Source organism: Trichoplax adhaerens, genomic scaffold (assembly GCF_000150275.1).
Source record: "Trichoplax adhaerens TRIADscaffold_2 genomic scaffold, whole genome shotgun sequence".
Classification (NCBI taxonomy): Eukaryota; Metazoa; Placozoa; class Uniplacotomia; order Trichoplacea; family Trichoplacidae; genus Trichoplax; species Trichoplax adhaerens.
The window spans coordinates 7209818-7231739 of record NW_002060944.1 but is presented as its reverse complement, the minus strand read 5'-3'; the positions used below and the strand labels follow the sequence as shown (position 1 = coordinate 7231739).

The following is a 21922-nucleotide window of genomic DNA, read 5'->3' as shown; positions in this document are numbered from 1 at the left end:
CTAATTGGATGTCAACATTAGTATCCATATCCACAAATTTTCAAATGATGCAGTTCTTTAATATAATTACTGTAATCTAATCTATTCACGATCATACTTACCAAGAATGCCTATGCAAGAAATCACTATCGAGTAAAATCTGACATAATTATCGGGAACTACTCATGCTATGGTACATTTGGTAGGGTTACATTTATGATTACTTGCTAGTATCTACGCAGCACTATTAATGCAGTTGAAGATTTATTCAATTCTAAGTGTTCTCTCAGCTGTAGACGAATATTTATTTTGTATTCCATTACATAACTATTGTTATGACTTGTGAGTAATTTCTATCTTTGTCAGTCATCATTAATTTCACTACTGCGATTTTTTTTATATATTAGTATAATATAATTTATTGCTTGTCTATCTCGGGGATGATTACGATCGGTGTAAATGTTGCAAATGAAATGTTGACACGCAGTTCCTATTGCAAACTAAAGTGGAAGAGCATAGTCACTAGACGTACATATAGATTCCATACTATAGAGCACTTCTGCTTTGCACGTACGTAGTATTTCAAATTGAAGGTTTAGTTTGTCTAACTAGAACGTTTCGATGCTAAATTGAAAGCTGTTTACCATACCATGTACAATCGTATATTGTACATAGTACTTATATAAACAATTTTCATATGGAGTACTGTACAGTACTGTATATGTTTATACAATGTATCGTCGATGCGAAGCCTGTACTACAGCCATATCACGATACGGAATTGCTGAAGGCTAATCAAAATGAATGAGTTGTATGAATTATATTTATTTAACTAACAAGCTTGTCATAATGACATTGCTATCGTGTATGGGATCCATTTTACAGCTCAAGTTGATCAAATTTTTCCAAATTTCGAATTGCAATAGCCAATTGTTTCTGGAAAGTCGACAATTTGGAACTGAGTGACAAGTACAGTACTGTACGTAGTACAAGTATTTATCGAAGCTTAGTTATTTTATAAAAACTCTCATAACCACCAGACTTGGAAGATGTTGGGGAAGATATTAATCAATGAATTGATTGATGGATTGATTTACAGTTAATATTATGCTATGGCTATATGCCGTTATCGTAGCAGGTATTATATGATCAATCAATGACTTTAGCTAACAATAAGGTCAATCTTTGTTGAAACTACTAGAATCTTGATTGGTCCAGTTGCTATTAAAGGTACTACTCAATCCACGACTGCATCTCTACTGCAGACTGTCAATTGTTGTTGACTGCTTACTAAACCAGTGAATAATACACGGTGATGATATATACAGTACTATCGTTCATTGAAAATTCTCTTGGGCAACACTCAAGTCTACTACTATCCGCTTTCTTCGCCCAAATACTACTACTGTATTTGGGCTAATAAACTTACCAATCTAGAGAGAATTCACTAGTAGGCCCCAAGGCAGAAGAAACGAAATGTCGAGCTGAATGAAGTTGAATGGAGTGAGCAAGAAGCGACCCAGTCTTAACTTAATATACGAGTATACTGTGCTGTAGACTGAGTATACAGTACAGTTGATGCGCTTCAAGGATGACCTCATTATTGTTCGAGAAAGTTGAGTCGTCAGTCACACGTAAGCAATATTTTGTCGGGCTTGGAGCTCGGTTGGACGCTGGCTGGACACTGGACAGTCGTGTGTAAGACTTAGTACTACTAGTATTGTACTATCTCAACTGTGTAGCTTGTCGGCCTTGGAGCTCGGTTGGACGCTGGCTGGACACTGGACTGTCGTGTGTAATACTTCGTAGTGTTCTACCATCTCAACTGTGTAGTTTGTCGGGCTTGGAGCTCGGTTGGACGCTGGCTGGACACTGGACAGACGTGTGTAAGACTTAGTACTATCTCAACTGCGTATACGAAATTCTCAACTGTGTAGTTTGTCGGGCTTGGAGCTCGGTTGGACGCTGGCTGGACACTGGACAGTCGTGTGTAAGACTTAGTACTATTGTACTATCTCAACTGCGTATACGAAATTCTCAACTGTGTAGTTTGTCGGCCTTGGAGCTCGGTTGGACGCTGGCTGGACACTGGACAGACGTGTGTAAGACTTAGTACTATTGTACTATCTCAACTGCGTATACGAAATTCTCAACTGTGTAGTTTGTCGGCCTTGGAGCTCGGTTGGACGCTGGCTGGACACTGGACAGTCGTGTGTAAGACTTAGTACTATTGTACTATCTCAACTGCGTATACGAAATTCTCAACTGTGTAGTTTGTCGGCCTTGGAGCTCGGTTGGACGCTGGCTGGACACTGGACAGTCGTGTGTAAGACTTAGTACTATTGTAGTATCTCAACTGCGTATACGAAATTCTCAACTGTGTAGTTTGTCGGCCTTGGAGCTCGGTTGGACGCTGGCTGGACACTGGACAGTCCGGTGTCAGACTTAGTAGGGTTCTACTATCTCTACTGGGTACAGTACTGTAGTGTCACACTAGTTGCGTATGTGTTGCGGCCAATGTGTTCAATGAACTTCAATCGCACCATGTACCGTGTACGCATGACAAATACATACTGGATTATGACCGGATATCATCGATTGTGTCCGTTGACGTTGTGGACAATACTAATCGATACTGTGTCTGTTGTCAGAGTGTACTACAGTATGAAGTTAGTTTGTGCTCGAATGCTGATGATACCTTGGCACATTGGTGACGTTGTAGTAAGTAGAATATTGCAATGGATCTTCTATGCATTCTACACTACTCCATGGACTACTTGACTGATTGCAGAATTGATTCTGTCTGTCCACTAAAATTGAGAAGGTTCTAGTCTTTCATGATGAATTACTGTACCTCTCTTGTTAGGAACTTTTTCCTTCTCTTGACAGTAAAAATAATGGAGCAATCTCTCATGTCCTGTAGTGAGCTGTTGTAGTAGAGGTAAAAGAAAGAAAGAAAACTTACTCCAGTTACACCTGATTACAATTGAGTCATAAACTACTAGAAATGACTACACTACTACATCGTCATTTCTAGTAGTTGATGGCTTAGTTTACGTTGGAGATCTTTTACAATTTCAAATTTCAATACCGAAAGCAAGGCAAAGCAGAAAATGTTTTTTTCCTTCAAATTGATGCAATGTGGTGGAATGCAATATGCTAACTGCACCAGCTACAGATTGTACAGACAGCTGGACACATCAACCGTACGGGAGGACGTTGGAAATAAGCAGACAGCTCGTGTACTGTATATATACTGTACAGTACAGTACACTACATACAGTACAGTATGGGCGGTAGGATAGCGAATTGTACACTATACACCAGTGCTCAAGCGTCTCCGATCCATATGAGAAAATCGTGACCAAGTGAAACCACCACCACTCAGACAGGCAGACTGCTCAGCACGACGACAGGAGAGGCATAACGAGGCTTCCATTGCTGCAACGCATTCAATCATTTCCTAGTGGTCAATGAAGTTTATCGACGGTAATCAGACAAGCAAGAAAGAGGGAGTTTATTATCCTCTTTCTAAACAACCAGGGTTGTCCACTTCCTTGCTTTATAATGGCAGTAAATTTATTGGAAGTCAAAAAAGCAAAGGCAATAGCTACGATGTGGAGATTATTCTGCAAGTACGTGATTACAGCCAATTGCAATAACAGTCATCAATATTTCCATGATACTACCATCATGAAGTTGTTCCTTAGCAAACGATGATCCAAAATTCTACAGTAGTATTCATTTTTGAAATCGTATTCAAGTATACTTACAATTTTACTCTTGATGGCAGTTTATGTTGAAGTCAAAAAAGACTTGTTTATCTTGTTATGGTAGCGTAGTGGAAAATCGTATCGCTCTTATGTCGATAATCATAACCATGTAATGTGACACAAATTCGGTCATGAATACAGTAGACGAGTGTTGTAGATAGATCACTCTTCTAACCTGTGTACGATGCCTAGTTTCTAAACTACCTTTGCATTCCAACTTGCCTCTTTTAGAACGTAGATATGGAGAATTCTTTCATATGTGGCTACTTGACGATTAAGAACTTAACTGATGTAAGTGATACGACAAAATTACCTTGACGTCCTCCAATATTGATTGCTATATTAATGACTACCCATAATAAATTCAACAATTAAAATACGTATAATCATAATACTCTTCAGTACTGTAGTACAAGTTTAGGTAAATGTAATCATGCGTTAAATGGATCTGCATACCTTGCAGATTAGATAAAACTGCTGTGTTACTGTATTGTATAGTAGTAATTACATCAGAAGATAAACTGTGTTAAGATTACCAAAAGAGGGTTAGGAGATAAGACAAGGCAATTTTTACGCAGTACAGAGTCCAGTATGCGCCAACTACAGAACTAAGTATCAATCATAACAAGATAGGTTTTACTCTACAGACTACAGTACATGTACAATATTTCTTTAGCTAGTCTAGAATATTGGTTCAGAAAGTGCAGGCAAACAACATTATACTTGTGTAAACTGTTCAGCACCACTAAACCATCTAATTATCGAGTCCTTTATCGGTACATCTTCTAACGATGATGCTGAAACGATGCATAAAAGAGATATGTGTATCCTACCAAGCCAGTATTTACCTTATTGTCACTTACGTATGCTTGCTAGGAATACCCTTATCTGACAACTTTTTTTGATGGAGAAATAATCGGCAAAAAGTATCCTTTTCATACTCGAAAATGGGTAAGATATAAATACTACATTACATATTTATAGTGTAGTTGATTCGTAAATACAAGCATTCCTTAGCTGATTGTAGCGTTATACTACCGTATTGGTTAATCTTAATCCTAAATATGGATTTTGTTGCTATCACATCATCGACGTATTGCGAAATTTGTTGATCAATCATTATTGTTGTTCCTATGCAATCTATGTTATTACAAAATTCGCATTTGGACTCTATCGAGTACTTAATGCTATGGTTAACTAGTATATCAGTTTTCTATGCGATATGCAAACATTAGCATCACCGATTACTACAACATGTCACTTTAACCACCTTAAAGTATAGTTCCTAACACGTAGATAAAAGCAAGTGCTTGAGAACGACTTTGTTCATTCACCTATTTTAATTGGATTATTCATAGGATGCTGATGAAGATGTCGATCGGAAACACTGGGTAAAAGATTTTGCATTCTTTTCTGCAGTAATGATGTAGAAAAAGTGTTTACACTGATACCCAAGTCGTTGACTTTAGAATGTGTCTTATGTTTTTCGATCTAGGACAAATTTTCTCCCTTTCTTCAGTTTTCTAAAAATTTTAACTCTGATGATTTTAATTACGACGAATTAGCTAACTTGGGCTGTGTATTTATGCGTTGGAAGGTTAGCATGAGCAGGCTTGTGATGCAATAGCCAAATATTCTTCTAAAATGCCAAAATATCAACAGTTGTCATTGCTGTTACACTGCAGTATATGACGCAGATAGAAACATGTTTAATATCGATAGAATAATAGTCCGTTTGGATAACTTCCATATAGATCCACAACTTGACTAGTGGATAAAATTCTTGAAAACTAATTGGTACCAATTTATGCTATATTGCTAGGAACATTTCTTGGTACCAGATCACACAGTCAGAGATATTAACGGAGCCTCATTTGCCGGATTTTATTATATTTGCTTCGAGAAGTCAAAAGCAAAGATTGAAGGATACTACTACCATCGAAATTCGGAACGGTAAAAATATACAAATGATATTGTTCGTTCTTCCCTTATGTCATTATGATAATTTCTCTACTTTTTAAATCAATAGGTTTCAATCTCTCAGTTTGACACACGTGGCTGCAGATAATACTACAGTATATCAGTTCCGATAAAAAATTATATGTATATAATTTAAAATTGTACACTTATTGTATACCTTACCTAATTCTATTACTGTATTCTTTGTTAATAAACGGTTTGTATAGCAGAAAGCTTTTTCATAAAGTACATGTTCGCAGTTGAACTGTGATATCTAAATATTTTACTTTGAATCTTTACGATCATACTGCGTGTCAACTGCTACATCTTGACGATTTTTTTTGGAGCAATACATCAATAGCTGTAATTTCTTTTCATTATCTTAACGTAATCAGATACCACTTTACTAGCATGTTTTATCGGTAACAGTAATGGCCATTACTAGCTTTGTGAACAAATATGCATTTATAGCTTCTAGTTAACTAGTTTTTTCTAAAAATTATTCAATGCAACAGTTGCATGCTTTATTGCATAACATCGTACAGTAGTATTTTGTGCATTCAACTTCTAAAATCTTTATTGAAAGTGATATCAAACATGGGCACAATATTTGTAATAAACATTAGAATAAATGCAGTGCTAATATTTGCAAATAAAATGATGTGATATTTCTTTATAATATGTTAAGAACTTATGTTCCATTTTATTATACAGGAAGTCTATAATTGTGGTTAATAGTCATACAGTATAACAGTTATATACGTGCAGAAAGTAGAATATAGTGTAAACCTTAGATAAGGCTGATGTTTTAATAATTCTAATAGTTATATAAGATTGATGTTGCAAATCGATGAAATCAGCATGCGATCCAATCCATTCAATTTACCATCCATTTTCATACTAAATCTTTAGTTTTTACTGCTTTTCAAATTGCAATATTTCATATGAAATAGTCTGCTGAAAAGATAGTCTTATACGCTTAATTTTGAAAAAATTTAGTAAATCTAACTACTACTGCTACTAGACTTAGCCCTACGACAGAATACTCGACTTAAACCGGGAAAGATTTCTCCCTGAATCGTACCATAATCCACGCATTCACCATCTACAGTAATAATTCCAGGGCTAGTTATCGGTTCTAAACGAAAGGCTTTGCAAGGAAATACCTCCACGCAGCTCATGCCTAGATGGCCTGCTTCTTTCTGTTTAGATAATATCTTTAGCATGGTTTTTCTGTTGCAAGTTGAATCGATAGTTTGTAAGTGTATAATGCCATCGTTTAGCCGAGATGTGGGAGCAACAAAGTTGTCTGTTGATAAATATGGCAAGTAGATTGCACCAAACAGAACCATATCATCTTCGACTGTTTCCCAAGTAGAAGGCAAAGATTCATTTATTGGTGGCAATATCGATTTCGGGCCTGCCTTAGACTCAGTATTATTGGTTGCTCCCGCGGTAGCTGTATCATTTGTCTGAGAATATAGTAAATGATGAAATCATGTTAATTACATAGATGGCGATCTCTGATTGTTTATTAGATTTTTAAGGATGAAAGAAATTCGACATTACACCTTAAATTACCTGGTTAGCGTTATTAGATGATGTATTACCAGTATCTTCTAAGTAATGTAATAAAAGTAAAAAAGTATATCCATAGGAGTAAGTAACACTAATCACATAATACGCTAGTAATGGCCTATAATATTCATCGTAGTAAAAATGTATTTAAGGATAAAAATTAGAGTGAACATTGAGTAATTTTTTGATTACCTTTCATTGGATTAGGTAGATATTGAAATTTACCATGATAATATTTTAATTTCGTTAAATGCTTTACTGTGCCTAAAACGAATCTTGCCGTGCCCAATTTTCTAAATTTTTCAGTACCTATGTCAACATCGGAAAGTAAACCCCATCCAACTGATAGAAAAGAGTATCGTTGATCTTTGAGTGTTGTAATGGAGACTAAATCCAATTTAGTAGTATATCTCTTGATTATCATAAACATGGCGCTTGTTATACTGGTAGGTTCTCTAGTAAACATGATTTCATTGATACAGAAAACAATAAATGCTCAATTAGGGTAAAGGATATTAATGCATACCAAGTAGCAGGCAGAAGCTTAAATTGTACAGTTTAAATGAGTTGTTACAAATATGAGAAAGGTAATTACAATGTTATACACTCTTATACGAATAAATAACATTTACAGTGCATGTACTGTATGCACTTAAAGAGCTGCAATTTAGAATGGCTTTATGACAATACAACTCGATATGTCAATAATCTACGAGTATGTGGAGTTACTTAAAAAGAATTATGAATTACTATACTTACTTGGATTCATATAAAATCGATTGGTATAAGGCATTTCCTGATCCACCAGGTAATGCACCGATCGGTAGCTTAATTGCATGCTCCCAGTCTTCCCTGCTCATTAATCCATTAATAACCTTGATTGTAATCAGATCGATTTAAATCAACAATTTTAGATCAAGTTATGGCATAAATATTGCTAGACTAGCAGCTATCATATTGTAATATAATAATATGCGTATTTAAGCAGATTATGAGTGATTACTTCATGGATTAACCCATCACCAGAGACAATAATGATCCCATCGACTTGATTTAATTTCATTTCCTTTACATAATCATAAGCATGACCTTGCCTTTCTGAAATATCACGGTGGGACCACATTATTATTTTATTCATCAATATCGTCATTAGTCTACAAACACTATGTATTGGATACTATGCATCATATCTAAGTTATATCGTAAATTAACAACGCTATTACTGATATTACTTTATCTATCAACAGTGGTCATTGTGCTGCTGCATCCATAGTGCTTGTATTGTGCAAGATTGATCATTGATTTGTAGTGCAGTACATTGTAGCGGTATTATCATTATTCTAAATATGATATACCTGTTGTGATTAAAGTGTATTCGGCTTCAGCTTCTCTTAACATCCTCTTAGGGGCATTTTTAAAGATCTTACGTGACTTTCCTGTACCACTTTTAGGATTCACGAAAATAACGTAACGGTACTCTGGTGGATATTGATTTGTTCCCAGTTCTAAATTTTAAGATTTTAGACAAATTCGAGGTTATGATATCATTTACAATGTGTTTGGTGATTAGTCAGTGTACAATGGATTAGCCATGAACAGAGATTTTTTCAAAGGATAGTAAGCTAATAGAAGGTAGCTTCACGAAACTACAGTTAAGTTCTATTATCAATACTGCGCTGCATACTCGTACAGACTAATCAAAACGATAAAAAAGATTGTTTGCTGGTTGAAATGTATCAGTGATCCAGTCACGCATAGCAATGCAAAAAAGTCTTCTAGTATCAGTATAGTAGTATCATCGATTGTAATTTGGGATGAAGTTTGCATTCGTTATATCATATCCATCTCTCTTGATGTAAACTTTATTGGTAGTCGTACTATATTACTCAATACGGTGATAGCGATTGTAGCCTAGCCTGAACAAGTCTGCATTGCAGCAGATCAACTTTATAACGATCGTAGTCGTACTATATGACTCAAGATGACGACGGCGATGGTAGACTAGTATTAACAAGTCTGCATTGTAACAGCTTCAATGTGATCAAGTTCATTACTTTGGTCAAAGCAAGCTTTCATCGCTACATGGAACAAATGACATCAGTTTACATGAAGGAATTGTAGACTACTATTAACAAGTCTGCATGTGTAACAGCTTCAATGTGATCAAGTTCATTACTTTGGTCAAAGCAAGCTTTCATGTCTACATGGAACAAATGATTTCAGTCTACATGAAGGAATTGTACAAACCGTGGCTAAAATCGATACCATGTAGCCGGCATAAAATAGCAACACGCCATAAGTTAGCAGTATCTTGATTGTGGCGGACATTATCATTTTTATTGATTCTAAAACATGTTGAAGTGCGACGGCGTTTTTTACCGCTGTCTTTCAGAGGATAGGAATAAATGGTCAAGTATGCAAAGACGTCATCTTTACTGCTCTTTTTTTTCCTTCTACCAGTATGACAACCAATCGCGTCTGTAAACTGGACAGATCCTTCCATGAGGACAGATTGATCATCAGGTGTATCGACTTGACGATATTCAATGTGGGAAGGATATAAATCAACAACACAATCAATGGTTTTCTTGCTAATTTTCAGCTTGAAAACATCATGAAGTATAGGGACATCAACGCTATGCACATGATCCTCCATGACGATCTCATCCAATAGGTAGCAGGTAGTTGGCAGTATACTATCAACAAGCAGGGATGGACGATTAAATTGCAAAATGTTCAAGCGATCAACACACTCAGCAGTGATTTCCTGCGATAATCATCAATGACTGTACAGTAGACAACAGCGGAATAATCCCTTCCGATCGTTGCTAGCTGAATAAACTTTGGAGATCCACTCTACTTAGCTGCAGTAATCTAATGCAGTTTCTCAATCTTTTCCGTTCGTTGGGTTAACTCATGCCTCAGGATTCACTTTCAATCTTGCAAGGGTTAGTTGAGTTGCAATTGCAGGTGAGACGCGTTTGATTGAGCGTGAGGTCAAGCGAACAATGGGTAGCTTCATATCAACATATTGTGCGTGGTGCAATGGCGAGTGACTCACTGCTACGGTACAGCATTACAGTACTTACAGTACAGTACAGTACAGTATGTGGTGCCTTGACGGTTGACACGACATTCGTAAGAGATGACTTTGGTTGACAGTATAGTACAAGTGACTCACTGCTACGGTGCTGAATTACAGTACAGTATGTGGTGCCTTGACGGTTGACACGACATTCGTAAGAGATGACTTTGGTTGACAGTATAGTACAAGTGACTCACTGCTACGGTACTGAATTACAGTACAGTATGTGGTGCCTTGACGGTTGACACGACATTCGTAAGAGATGACTTTGGTTGACAGTATAGTACTGTACAAGTGACTCACTGCTACGGTACTGAATTACAGTACAGTACGTGGTGACTTGACGGTTGACACGACATTTGTAAGAGATGACTTTGGTTGACAGTATTGTACAATGTACAGTGTACATTGTACAGTACTGTCAACCAAAGTCATTTCTATGTGTACTGTACAGTGTACACTGTACAAGTGACTCACTGCTACGGTACTGAATTACAGTGCAGTATGTGGTGACTTGGTAGTTGACACGACATTCATTAAGAAATGACATTGGTCGATACCTTCAGTACAGTACAAGTGACTCACTGCTACGGTACTGAATTACAGTATGTGGTGACTTGACAGTTGACACGACATTCATAAGGAATGACTTTGGTCGACAGTACAGTACAAGTGACTCACTGCTACGGTACTGAATTACAGTATGTGGTGACTTGACAGTTGACACGACATTCATTAAGAAATGACTTTGGTCGATACCTTCAGTACAGTATCTGTCTCCAAAGCTACAGTGTACTGTACAGTACAACACTGTACTGTACAATATCCACTGCTTTGGGCTGTACTGTACTGTACAGTACGTACTGTACCGGGTCACAGTGGTAAGTACTGTGTTCTACAGTACTTCACCAGCGGACTGCATTGTACAGCGCATACTGCTGTTCGTGATAATAGACAACAACAGGCTACTGTATGTGGCTGAAGTGGTGAACGGAACGCAAAATGGAACACTGCTAGCAGCACCAAGCGCAAGGCACCAATCACCGACAACGAGAAAGAAAAGCGAGAACGACACATCAGAGTGCTGTACTGAGTGTACTGGACCGTACTGACTGGACTGCCAAGCTGCTATACTGTACTGTACTTGTATTCTGTATAGTATAAAAGCAACAGCCGATAGCAAACGCCTTAACCAATCGACGACACATGGCTGCTCGATTTATTCCACCAGAAATTCCTGACAACCCCAATGGCTGGGGGCCTTACAGTGTTCCAAATGAGTTCCAAGAAATTCCTTACCAGCCTTTTGCTAAGAGCGATCGACTTGGAAAGGTAAGTGAACAAATAAGAATAGTTTACGCTACCGCTTTACAATGTCAATGGTAGTACGCTTTCGATACTTGAGTAGCGTAGATCTTAGCAGACTGGCGCGACATGAATATCAATGTCCTATGCGTGCCTGGCGTGCTATAAATCACGATATACTAGGAGAGTACTGTGGAGAGTGTCCATGGATATCAACAGTCAAGAAAAAATGAAACTATTTCTATTCTACAACATGTAAAGTAATCGATATCCAAAGAGACAATCCAATAGATTGGACTACAGGCACACTTTAAAAACTATTTTACTCTATTACTCAACTTGAAAGTCGCGGTCGAGGGCTAATAACAATGTCCTCGATATCATGACATACCTCACTGCAAGGTAGCGATTAATCTAGTGCAGTAGAATACTCATGTATCGATGGGACTCTTGCTTATATATTACTGCTTTGAAGATTGGAATTGTACTTGTTGATATTCACAAATACATCGATGTAGATAGAAGACGTAGTGACAATTCCCTGGATTAATGAATTATAATACATAGAAAGGAAAGTGATTGGATTGCTTCGACAAAATGTATTAGTAGTGTTGTAATCGTTTCACCCCGTAGCCAGTCGAATTTCCAACTCGGTTTTGCCACGACACCTTTTACGAACTTGGTGTAAATAATCATACGAGAAAATAGCAAACCATGTGCATGACATTTCATTCACTTGTCACGAGATGAACTAACTGATCCTCACTCAACCTTGTAATACCCGTACAGTGGTACAGTAGTTCATAAAATCTTATGATATTGGACCGTAAATGATAAAAATATCAAAGTGTTAAAGATAGAATGAATAGCATCTTGATGAAGGCAGTAATGTAATTATACATTTTCACAAATAGATAGCAGATTGGAATGCTGTAGGTACCTCTCAAGATAAGAAAACGAAAGGTAAAAAAAAGAAATATAAACTTATATAGTATCAGTGCCTCATCTTCACGTCAGGCAATATATTCCATTGATTTGATACTGCAGAAAATAGATAAAATTGAAGGCATTACAATACATATAGGCGTATTGATGAGAAATCGATCCAATTTATCTTCACCTGCTTTTAAAATTTAGATAAATATGCGGCACACTTTGGAGCTGGAGGCTCTGCGTATAGCTACTACCATGATCAAGATGATACCTTCAAATTAGTTGATACAAATACTAGGAAGGACAAGCATGGACATCGCCGGTATATGTACAATAGACAGGTATAATAATCGATTGACTTGCAATGAAAATCAAATTTCTATTTATCTACCAATTTATAGTACTGTATTTTATTGCATCCGTACACGTCCGTCAATATTTGTATAGAATGATAGACACACAGTAAAATGACTTAAAAATCTTTTTATATTAATAACTATCAAACTCTTTGCACTTTTATTACTCACGTCAATTAGCGATACAATCGTCGGCAGGTCTACAACACTCATGGCAATCGTGACAGGTAATGAATACTGTAATTTCGTTAAATACAGTTTCCTTTTCAAAACATCAGCTCACTTAGTACGTTTACATCCTACACTTGTGAGACCATTTTCCAATAAAATTGCATGCATAAAGAAACGATTAATTTGTAGAGTTGTCACGTACCAATTTCCATGTGAAGGCCCCTAACGATTATTAATCTTCAATTTTCTTTGCTTAGGGACAATCGTCAACGCAAGAAACAAAAACACTATTATTCATACGGCCGCGGCCACCACCAAGTTAGTGGACTATTTGTGAATTTAGCACTAGGAAATTGTTAACAGTACTACGTTATTAAGTTATCTACTCAAAATCCAACAGCAACCGCAAGCTAAACATCGCACAGCTTCCGTAGAAGTACTTTATAACTGGAAAGAATTTGACGAAATATCATTCGCTCAGTTGAGTAAGCTCAATTTACCCGACGTTGGCCAACCGGAAGACCTGTAAGGATAGTGTGTTTACACGACAGCAGACCGTTATGAGCTGATACTAATTTTAACATAATAATATTGTATAGGTAATTAATATTCCTATTCTAAACTAATCCAATTGTTGGTGCTATTCTTCTATTTAAGTTACTGTTGCGGTTCTATGGAATACTATGACAAGTCTTACGATCGAGTAAATGTAAGAAACGAAAAGCCCTTGTTACCAGTCAATCGAACTTTTCATAAAGTAACTACAACGGATGATCCAATTATTCGCAAGGTTAGTCGTAGATACGAATTAACCGCTATACGTTTATCGTAAATTATCAATTCCGTCGCTGTGGCTACGGGAGATATCTGAGTACAAAGCCAAATGGATACAATCTCTTATGCACCTTCTTGATTCTCATAAATTTTATAATTTTGTCCTATATTCACGTTTAGCTAACTTCGAAAGGGAATGTTTTTGCTACGGATGCTATAATTGCGACCTTGATGACTTGCTCGAGATCCGTCTACCCCTGGGATATCGTTGCTCATGTATGAAAACTTGTAACACTAATATTTAGTAGCAGTGATATCTGGTTTTTATTGTGAGACATTTTTACTTTTATTACTTAGCGCGTACGTGATAAACTTTTCCTTGACAAGCGCGATGATTCGGGGTTTGGTTAGTAATTGTTCTTAGCATTTTTCTTAGGCTAACAATTATTATATTACAAGGATTACAATTGACGCCGACCCCATTTAAAATAGACACTATTATTCTGATTTTATTATCTTAAAATAGACTTGTTAACTGTTAATGAAACCTCGTACGATCCGCCTCCAGATGATGAAGACGGAATAAACTCTGCACAAAGTCTAGCACTTGAGGCAACAATAATTAATCAACATTTCTCACAACAAGTTCTTAAGAAGGTGCGTAAAATTTCTGATTTAATGGAAAGTAGTAGCTGCCGGCGTTAAATTGGAGCTAATTTCATTTAGGGGGAGCGATTTGAATTTGATAAGCCTAACCCATTTGTGCAAGAGGAAGAGGACAGCGATGTTGCTTCCGTTGGCTATAGGTACTTTCTTTCGTTGTAATGAGGTCTTCCTTGTGCATTTAAAAATAATTCTTCCTGTAAATATGATAGGTATCGTAAATGGGTATTAAAGAAAGATGATGCAGCTGCTATCGAATTGATAGTCAGATGCGAGCATGACGCTGTATGGGTTACTGCTAGCAGCGAGCCAACATTTATGAATATTAAAGCTTTAAATGAATACGATCCACAAGTAATAAAAGCAGAATGTTTTCATATCCATTGCCGGATTATGTCTAAACGAAGATAATTCTATTTTTACAGTTCAGTAAGATAGATTGGCGTAAAAAGTTAGATACTCAACGAGGTGCAGTTCTTGCGGCAGAACTTAAGAATAATAGCTATAAGCTAACCAAATGGACTGCTAGCGCAATACTAGCTGGATCACAAATTCTTAAATTTGGGTATGTTATGCACAAGGGAATTGATCCTGATTGAGTAGGTAGTGACTGAGAGTTCAGTGCGATTAAAAGATTATCCTATTTCTTTTCCTAGTTACGTTTCTCGTGTCAATCCAGCCAGTACCTCAAAACATGTAGTTCTTGGAACACAACAATATTCATCTGTAGAATTTGCGTCGCAAATAAATTTACAAATGGACAATGCTTGGGGTATCCTTCGAGTAATTATTGATACTTTGATGTCATACAGTGAAGGCAAATATGTTATTTTGAAAGATCCGAATAAGGTAACGAGTCATTTAATGTTATGATTGTATCGAAATTCCTATTTGAGGTCTATGCTACGATTAACTTATTGTAACATCAATTTGGTTAGCCTATGATTCGTTTATATTCTGTGCCTGAAAACACCTTCGAAGATGAAGATGGTGATGATTATTCCGAAAATGAAGGTAAGTTTTTAGGGTATAACTAAATTTCTAATTGTTACTCTCGGTTTACGGTTTCATTATTTTATTGGACAAAGATGACGATGACGAAGAGGACGATGATGATGATGATGGTGAAAAGAAATAAAATTTGCTTCTAGCTGTTCTTCTTGAAGCTATTTCTTGCAATTGTTTTTTATGGGTGTGAATATTCATGGGAAATTGGAAATGCTGCAATTTTTTTCACTATATGTGTTAATTACTGTAACAGATTATGTTCTGCGGGTGGACTTATAGCCCATAATTGTTGTAATAGAAATTATAATTGACTAATAAATCGGAATATCAGCGTTCGGGAAAGAGTAATTTCCGATATTAATAATTGCATTTTACTGCATAAACTACAGTTATATGAGTCTAGTACTTGCGTCCTACCTAACGATTTATTGCTGTACTGTATCTGTTACCTATGGTAAAGAGCAAGCTAAGGTAAAGTTTGCTTAAATTTTAGCAGTATTTCAAGTTATGCCTATTAGTCATGGACATGTTTAATACTGTACTTTGGGCAGTACTACCTAACGATTTATTACTGTACTGTATCTGTTACCTATGGTAAAGAGCAAGCTAAGGTAAAAAGTTTGCTTAATTTTAGCAGTATTTCAAGTTATGCCTATTAGCCAAGGACATTTTTAATACTGTACTTTGGGCAGTATTTCAGTAGCCCCTATCCATTACTCTTGATGTATTTGAGCCAGTTTTATGCAGTACTGCTGTACTTCAGGCAGCCTTGATTCAGTCTATTTCATAATTTGGAAATTTTTGCAAATGACTAGATCCTAGCTGACAACTCTACCGTATACCGCCGCACTTAGCATAGTAGAATTTTAGTAATTTTTCATGACAATCTGGAAGTTGTCCTACTATAGCAGGGATTACTCGCTCTCTCACTAGCCCCTGAATGTAGCCTACTGTCCCGTCCAGCTACAGTACCCCGACTGCCTTAGTACAGTGTTTGTACTGTACGTAGCACATTGGGTACAGTACTGTATGATGTTCCGTTGGTACCGTACTGAAGCCAATCATAAAATACAGCAAACCCTCTTCGACCATCTCAACTACGAGTGATTGATTCTGCAAGATACTTCTTGATTCCTTGAAGGGTAGATATTGGCCGATAAAGTTTGCTATTTTCCACAAAACTATACCGAGTGATTGATTCTGCAAGATACCGAGTGCTTCCTTGAAGGGCAGATATTGGCCGATAAAAGAAATTTTGCTATTTTCCACTCAATTATACCGAGTGATTGATTCTGCAAGATACCAAGTGATTCCTTGAAGGGCAAATATTTGGCCGATAAAAGTTTGCTATTTTTTACAAGACAGAATTTAAAAATTAGGTAATTGTGATGCATCATTTGGATTGATTACGGAACAGATTAATGCCGTACATGATATATGTGTAGGAAAGTCATTACTGCCAATCTCCGTAGTAGAAGTATTATGATTACTTTAACGGTATCAGAGAACGTTATAGTATAACTTAGCAAGACACAAGAATTAGTCAGCTACCGAGCTACGTCTACAGTACACTAAGATGGTCGAGTTGAAATGAAGTGTAAATTAGTCATGAAATGACTCTATGTACGCGTATGGTAGTCTAGTTCAACAGTGAAAAAGCAAAATGTGTATACTTGAAGAAGCATCAATTCATTGCTAATATGTCCTTTCTTTTTGATGTCGTAAAATGATCAATTAAAGTAGAACAAGGAAGTTATTGATAAGCATGTCTGCAAATGATCCGATTGATATGTCCCTTGATGATTATATTGCTCAAAAGAAAGTGAAATCATCGAAAAATGGCAAAAAGAAAGGAAATCAAGTCAAAAGTACTGGCAAGCAATCTCGTGCAAAAGGAGGGAAAAATAATCAAGTGATCGTCGATGCAAGACAGAAACTGTCGAGACCGAACGAAAGAAGTACTAATAATCAAAATTCAAGGAACAAGTTTCAACGCTCGGCTCCCTTCGATGCCAGGCAAATGATTCAAGACAACCGTGGTGGAATGAAACAGAAGGCACCTCGAAGGCAGGATTACGATGCTAGTAATAATTTACGCCGAGCTAGGAGACAAGTATGAAATTTATTTTCTTATCATTTTTTCCCTTCCATGTGCTTCAAAAGTTTTACTGACTTAATTTAGTAATATGGTAAACACTGCACTCTCCATTACTTAATATGTCTATAAAAAGTGGTAGCTCTTCCAGCTAAACCAGTATCTACAGTACGGTCTAAGCAAGTACGAAGTACTGTATAAGTAAATTAAATAACTAAATATGGGATAATAGCATGTACTTCAATAGACAACCACTGTGATCAACCGGTTTGGTACAAGATTACAGTTAGTTTAACAGGCTAGACTTAGCACACTAGTGAAAGCTATACCAATCGTCAGTTAAGTTAACATTAGTTTATCTTTAATCTATATGCTTAATATGATTTCTTATAAGCATTGCTATCCACTCAGTCGAAATGTACGCATGTTATAGGAATAATGAATTCGCCACTCGTTTAGTTTACAATCAGATAGAATATACTATACAATACTTTAGTTGTCAGTCTAGACTTTATACGTACGAGTATATCTTAAGATAGTCTTTCCCGCATACGACTCTGAAATTGGATGATATATCTCCAGCATTTCTAAAACTAAATATGCATTATATTATGAAAATGACGTCAATGAAATCTTCACGTATGAGAATCTAAGGAAGATGACTGCAAACGTTGATTTAATTTTCTCCATCTGAATGAATTGCTCGTTAAGATATAAAGTTATTATTTCCCCGATACTACTGTAATGATGCATACGAATAGCAAAAGTAACTGCAATGAATATTATTGTTGTTAACCATGCAGCATTAGCCATCTTCAAGCTGATATTGTGCAGTTCATTATCAAAAAATTAATCATCTATCTCTACCTTTTATGACAATAGACAGTGCAGTACATTCCGTAAATATCTTATTGTATCTATAATCCAATACATAGTTGATGTTAAAATGAAGTACTACCAATTTTTTAGTCTATAGACAATGATCGAAAGCGTCAAAGATCTTCTCTTATAGAGGAAAAACGTAAGAAGGCTTCTGAACGTAATCGGAAAGAAGGATCTCTATTCATCACGTTGCGCAATGAAAGAACAAGTAATCCTGCTGCAAAGAATCCAATTAAAGTAATTAAAAATTATTTCTTGTTTTTGTGAATACTTAATGATATATTATTAATGAAAATTGATGTCAGCTAATATCTGAATTTTACTTGCACTAGTTTAATTCCTCTACCACAAGCGCTAGTACTAAGAATATTATAAAAGATAGAGTACCTAACAAGACAATCTTTGGTAGTAGTGGTACCATAAATAGTAGCAAAGCTATTACTTCAAAGAGTGCTAAGGTTGACAAAAGTAGCTTGATATCGCCGGCATCGCTTAAAGTTACAATATTTAACGATTTACCGGAGGTACGATCTACTTGTTATATTATTTCGTTAGCGTCTCATGTAAATGTAGTTTTTATGATGGGATTAACAATAGCTTCAACATTTGCGCATAATTTATAGCAAACGCCGAAAAAACCCGTAGAACATGTGGTGGTTGTTAGCAATCTATATTATACCGTCACCGAAGATGATATTAAGGTATGTTGTTAATTTGCGTTACCTGCAGTATTAGTAAGCACATTATGATAATGCTCGATCATACTATGAATAGTATGATTATTCAGCAGACTACATCATGCGCTAGCTTGATTGAAAGCATGGAATGTTGTTCGTTAGCACATAAACTACTTGCTATTCACACTGTCTGATTAATTATATGCAAACTTAGGAATTATTTGGAGCTATTGGTAGATTACGATCTGCTAGACTCAATACTAATGGTATTGCCGAAGTTGTCTATGTCAATGAAAGCGATGCTATTAAGGCTGTTTCCAGTTATCATAACCGGAGCTTAGACGGTATTTAATACGTGTTTAACCCCATGAATTTCTAATTAATGCAAATTAGCGTTTTCTATTATAGAAATATAACAGAAATTAAGATATCTTCTTATCGATACAATACACTCTATAATAAAATGACAATGTAATTTTTTTAATTGCGTAGGATATCCAATGCATTGCAAGCTAGTTACGGACCATGATTACGCACAGCGTGGCAATTAAAACTCTTCAAACGTAGTAAGATCAATCGAGCATTTTTTATGTAATATGTGTCTGTTAAATATGATCACTCACTCTTATTAAAAATTACGCCGTGTACCGATAACAAGCCTTGCTATTGATGTGGATGGACAACTTTCCTTACCTGATTTTAAGTATTCAATCATTCTGAATTATTTGATATTCTCTTTACTGTTACTGGAAAAATTCGAAATGATATAGCCAGTTTGATTGAAACAGTTGCTTTCTAAAATTTTAATAATTTTATGTTTATGTAGTTTTAAAATTGTTTAGTAATTATATTGTTGAATAAAGTTAATGCAGTAGTATAGGCCAGATAGTATACTGGCTGTTTAGATGTAAGTGTATATTATATTAATATATACTATTTAAATGATCTACGCACTGCATTATTTCTAATAGTGATTCTGTCATTAGGTACTTTGCTTAGAATTTATATCTAATATCATTTACGTTAAACTTTCTACGCTTGTATCTAAATATTTCGATAGATGGCGATACCATTATGTAGTAATGCAGTAAAGGATTTTGTTCCTTGTTAATATATGACGGAGTAATAAAGTAAATGCTATTATTGTAGAGTATCATTGTATTTAGTGTAAGGTAGCATAAAGTATTAGATTCTAAATTAGCTATAACATTTACAGTTTAAAAGTTGAAGGGTATGATGGAGACTTGAGATTATTTGTTATTCTCTCGTGAGTCCAGTCGAACATGTGATTTATTTTAGTAGTCAAGTTTAAAAGATACAATTGACTATATAAATGTTGATTTGCATAGTAATTGGTCTTATCTCTAGTAGTCTGTGCTTGACAAAAAAGTATTGAACCGGATAAAACTTTTTTTATTCACTGTCAGTTCATATTATTTAGACTTTTATTACTGTGTTGAAATGGAAAGGGCGGTTTTTGTTATGTTTAGTAATCGTAAGTGCTGCTTTATTAGCAAGATACCGAGAACAGTACCATCTTGTTTTGATTGTTGTGTAGTTTCAAGTATCTCATCTTGATGGTAATAGTTGTCATGTTTTTGATAAATATGCTATATTATTGATTAAAATTGGATAGAAAATTAAGTTAATGATTAAGCATTATTTATCTGTTATTCATCACTGCCTATTCTTATTCTGGCCATGTATTCAAATATTGTAAGCCAGAACTAATTACTAAATAATGATAACATGTTTTGTAATATGTGAGTACTGTATAGTGCAATCTATAATCCGGATTTGTATAAATTGACAATGATAAAAACATGCCTTGGAGAATACTATTAATATATCATTTTTGCTAATTGAAGTAATTTGCGTGACAGCAGGAGACAGTTGAACCGTTGGATGTAAGCCGACAATTGATGTTTCTTAAAGGAAAACTGTTGTAGAGTATTTACTCGTCGCATATATTATCATTTGATAATGCCGCCAGTTTTAGCTATGATACTGTTTTAGAGCTATTAGACAGTAGTGTTCAATAATTGACTTTTCAAAATTGCTTTGTTCATTCGTCGTATCATAAATACTACCTGCAATTTGGCTTTATACTAGTATTTTAGAGCAACTCGGCAGTAATGCTCGAGAATAGGCTTCGTCATGGACTACAATCAGAAAACAGCAAATATTTAATAGTTTAATTGAGAGATGGGGCAAAATGATAAGCATTGAAGTAGTTTTACTTTTAGGATATCCACACCAGACCTCTACAAACGAAGATTGCAGAGTAGTGATACACACATTCGAGTTAAAGCTTGAAATGACAAGCTAACAGCAGTTTTCACTGTTCAGTATCAAACTGTAGTACACCACATTGCATTATCCTGAATCGTTTTGGTAGCTCAGTATGGGATTGATTGCGGATAAGTGATTTCTTTTCGGGAATATTCAGTCCATTGATTGCACCAGTCAGTGAGGCCTTGCACAAACAATATTGTCCGTGCATATTGCAGTTTATGTAATACCATTAAGTTCTACTGTATAGCCATGTAGTTCTACAATGTGTTGCAGTGTACAACAAGATTAACAGTACAGTTACATTAGCTACTGAACAACAGTGACTGAAACCAGTACACTGTTGTTACCGTCCAAGTACGAAATCCAGTCAATTCGCGAAATGCCATGCA

General features: G+C 35.9%; 4 protein-coding genes across 4 annotated transcripts; 3 read left to right on the top strand and 1 right to left on the bottom strand.

Annotated features, from left to right (window-relative positions):
* Positions 1–3268: 3268 nt before the first annotated feature.
* On the top strand, positions 3269–5845 carry TRIADDRAFT_53720 (uncharacterized protein; the record flags this gene model as incomplete). The annotated part of the gene is made up of 8 exons (XM_002110066.1): positions 3269–3275; positions 3523–3614; positions 3984–4043; positions 4629–4703; positions 5111–5143; positions 5248–5349; positions 5575–5705; positions 5782–5845. The coding sequence occupies 8 exons, from the start codon at positions 3269–3271 to the stop codon at positions 5843–5845; spliced, it is 564 nt and encodes a 187-aa protein (XP_002110102.1).
* An 870-nt stretch (positions 5846–6715) lies between these two features.
* On the bottom strand, positions 6716–8774 carry TRIADDRAFT_20947 (uncharacterized protein; the record flags this gene model as incomplete). Its single annotated transcript, XM_002109524.1, has 5 exons — positions 6716–7170; positions 7482–7732; positions 8049–8164; positions 8293–8387; positions 8645–8774. Coding segments are annotated over 5 exons (1047 nt in total), but the record flags the coding sequence as incomplete, so codon positions are not given.
* A 2806-nt stretch (positions 8775–11580) lies between these two features.
* On the top strand, positions 11581–15613 carry TRIADDRAFT_20515 (uncharacterized protein; the record flags this gene model as incomplete). Its single annotated transcript, XM_002110065.1, has 15 exons — positions 11581–11710; positions 12598–12642; positions 12817–12953; positions 13149–13195; positions 13358–13457; positions 13540–13664; positions 13797–13929; positions 14094–14189; positions 14271–14319; positions 14440–14570; positions 14640–14719; positions 14789–14946; positions 15015–15141; positions 15233–15425; positions 15515–15613. 15 exons carry the CDS (start codon positions 11581–11583, stop codon positions 15611–15613), a joined length of 1650 nt encoding a protein of 549 aa, XP_002110101.1.
* A 1736-nt stretch (positions 15614–17349) lies between these two features.
* Positions 17350–19789, top strand: TRIADDRAFT_53717 (uncharacterized protein; the record flags this gene model as incomplete). The annotated part of the gene is made up of 6 exons (XM_002110064.1): positions 17350–17697; positions 18649–18798; positions 18894–19085; positions 19185–19262; positions 19453–19582; positions 19731–19789. 6 exons carry the CDS (start codon positions 17350–17352, stop codon positions 19787–19789), a joined length of 957 nt encoding a protein of 318 aa, XP_002110100.1.
* Positions 19790–21922: the final 2133 nt, after the last annotated feature.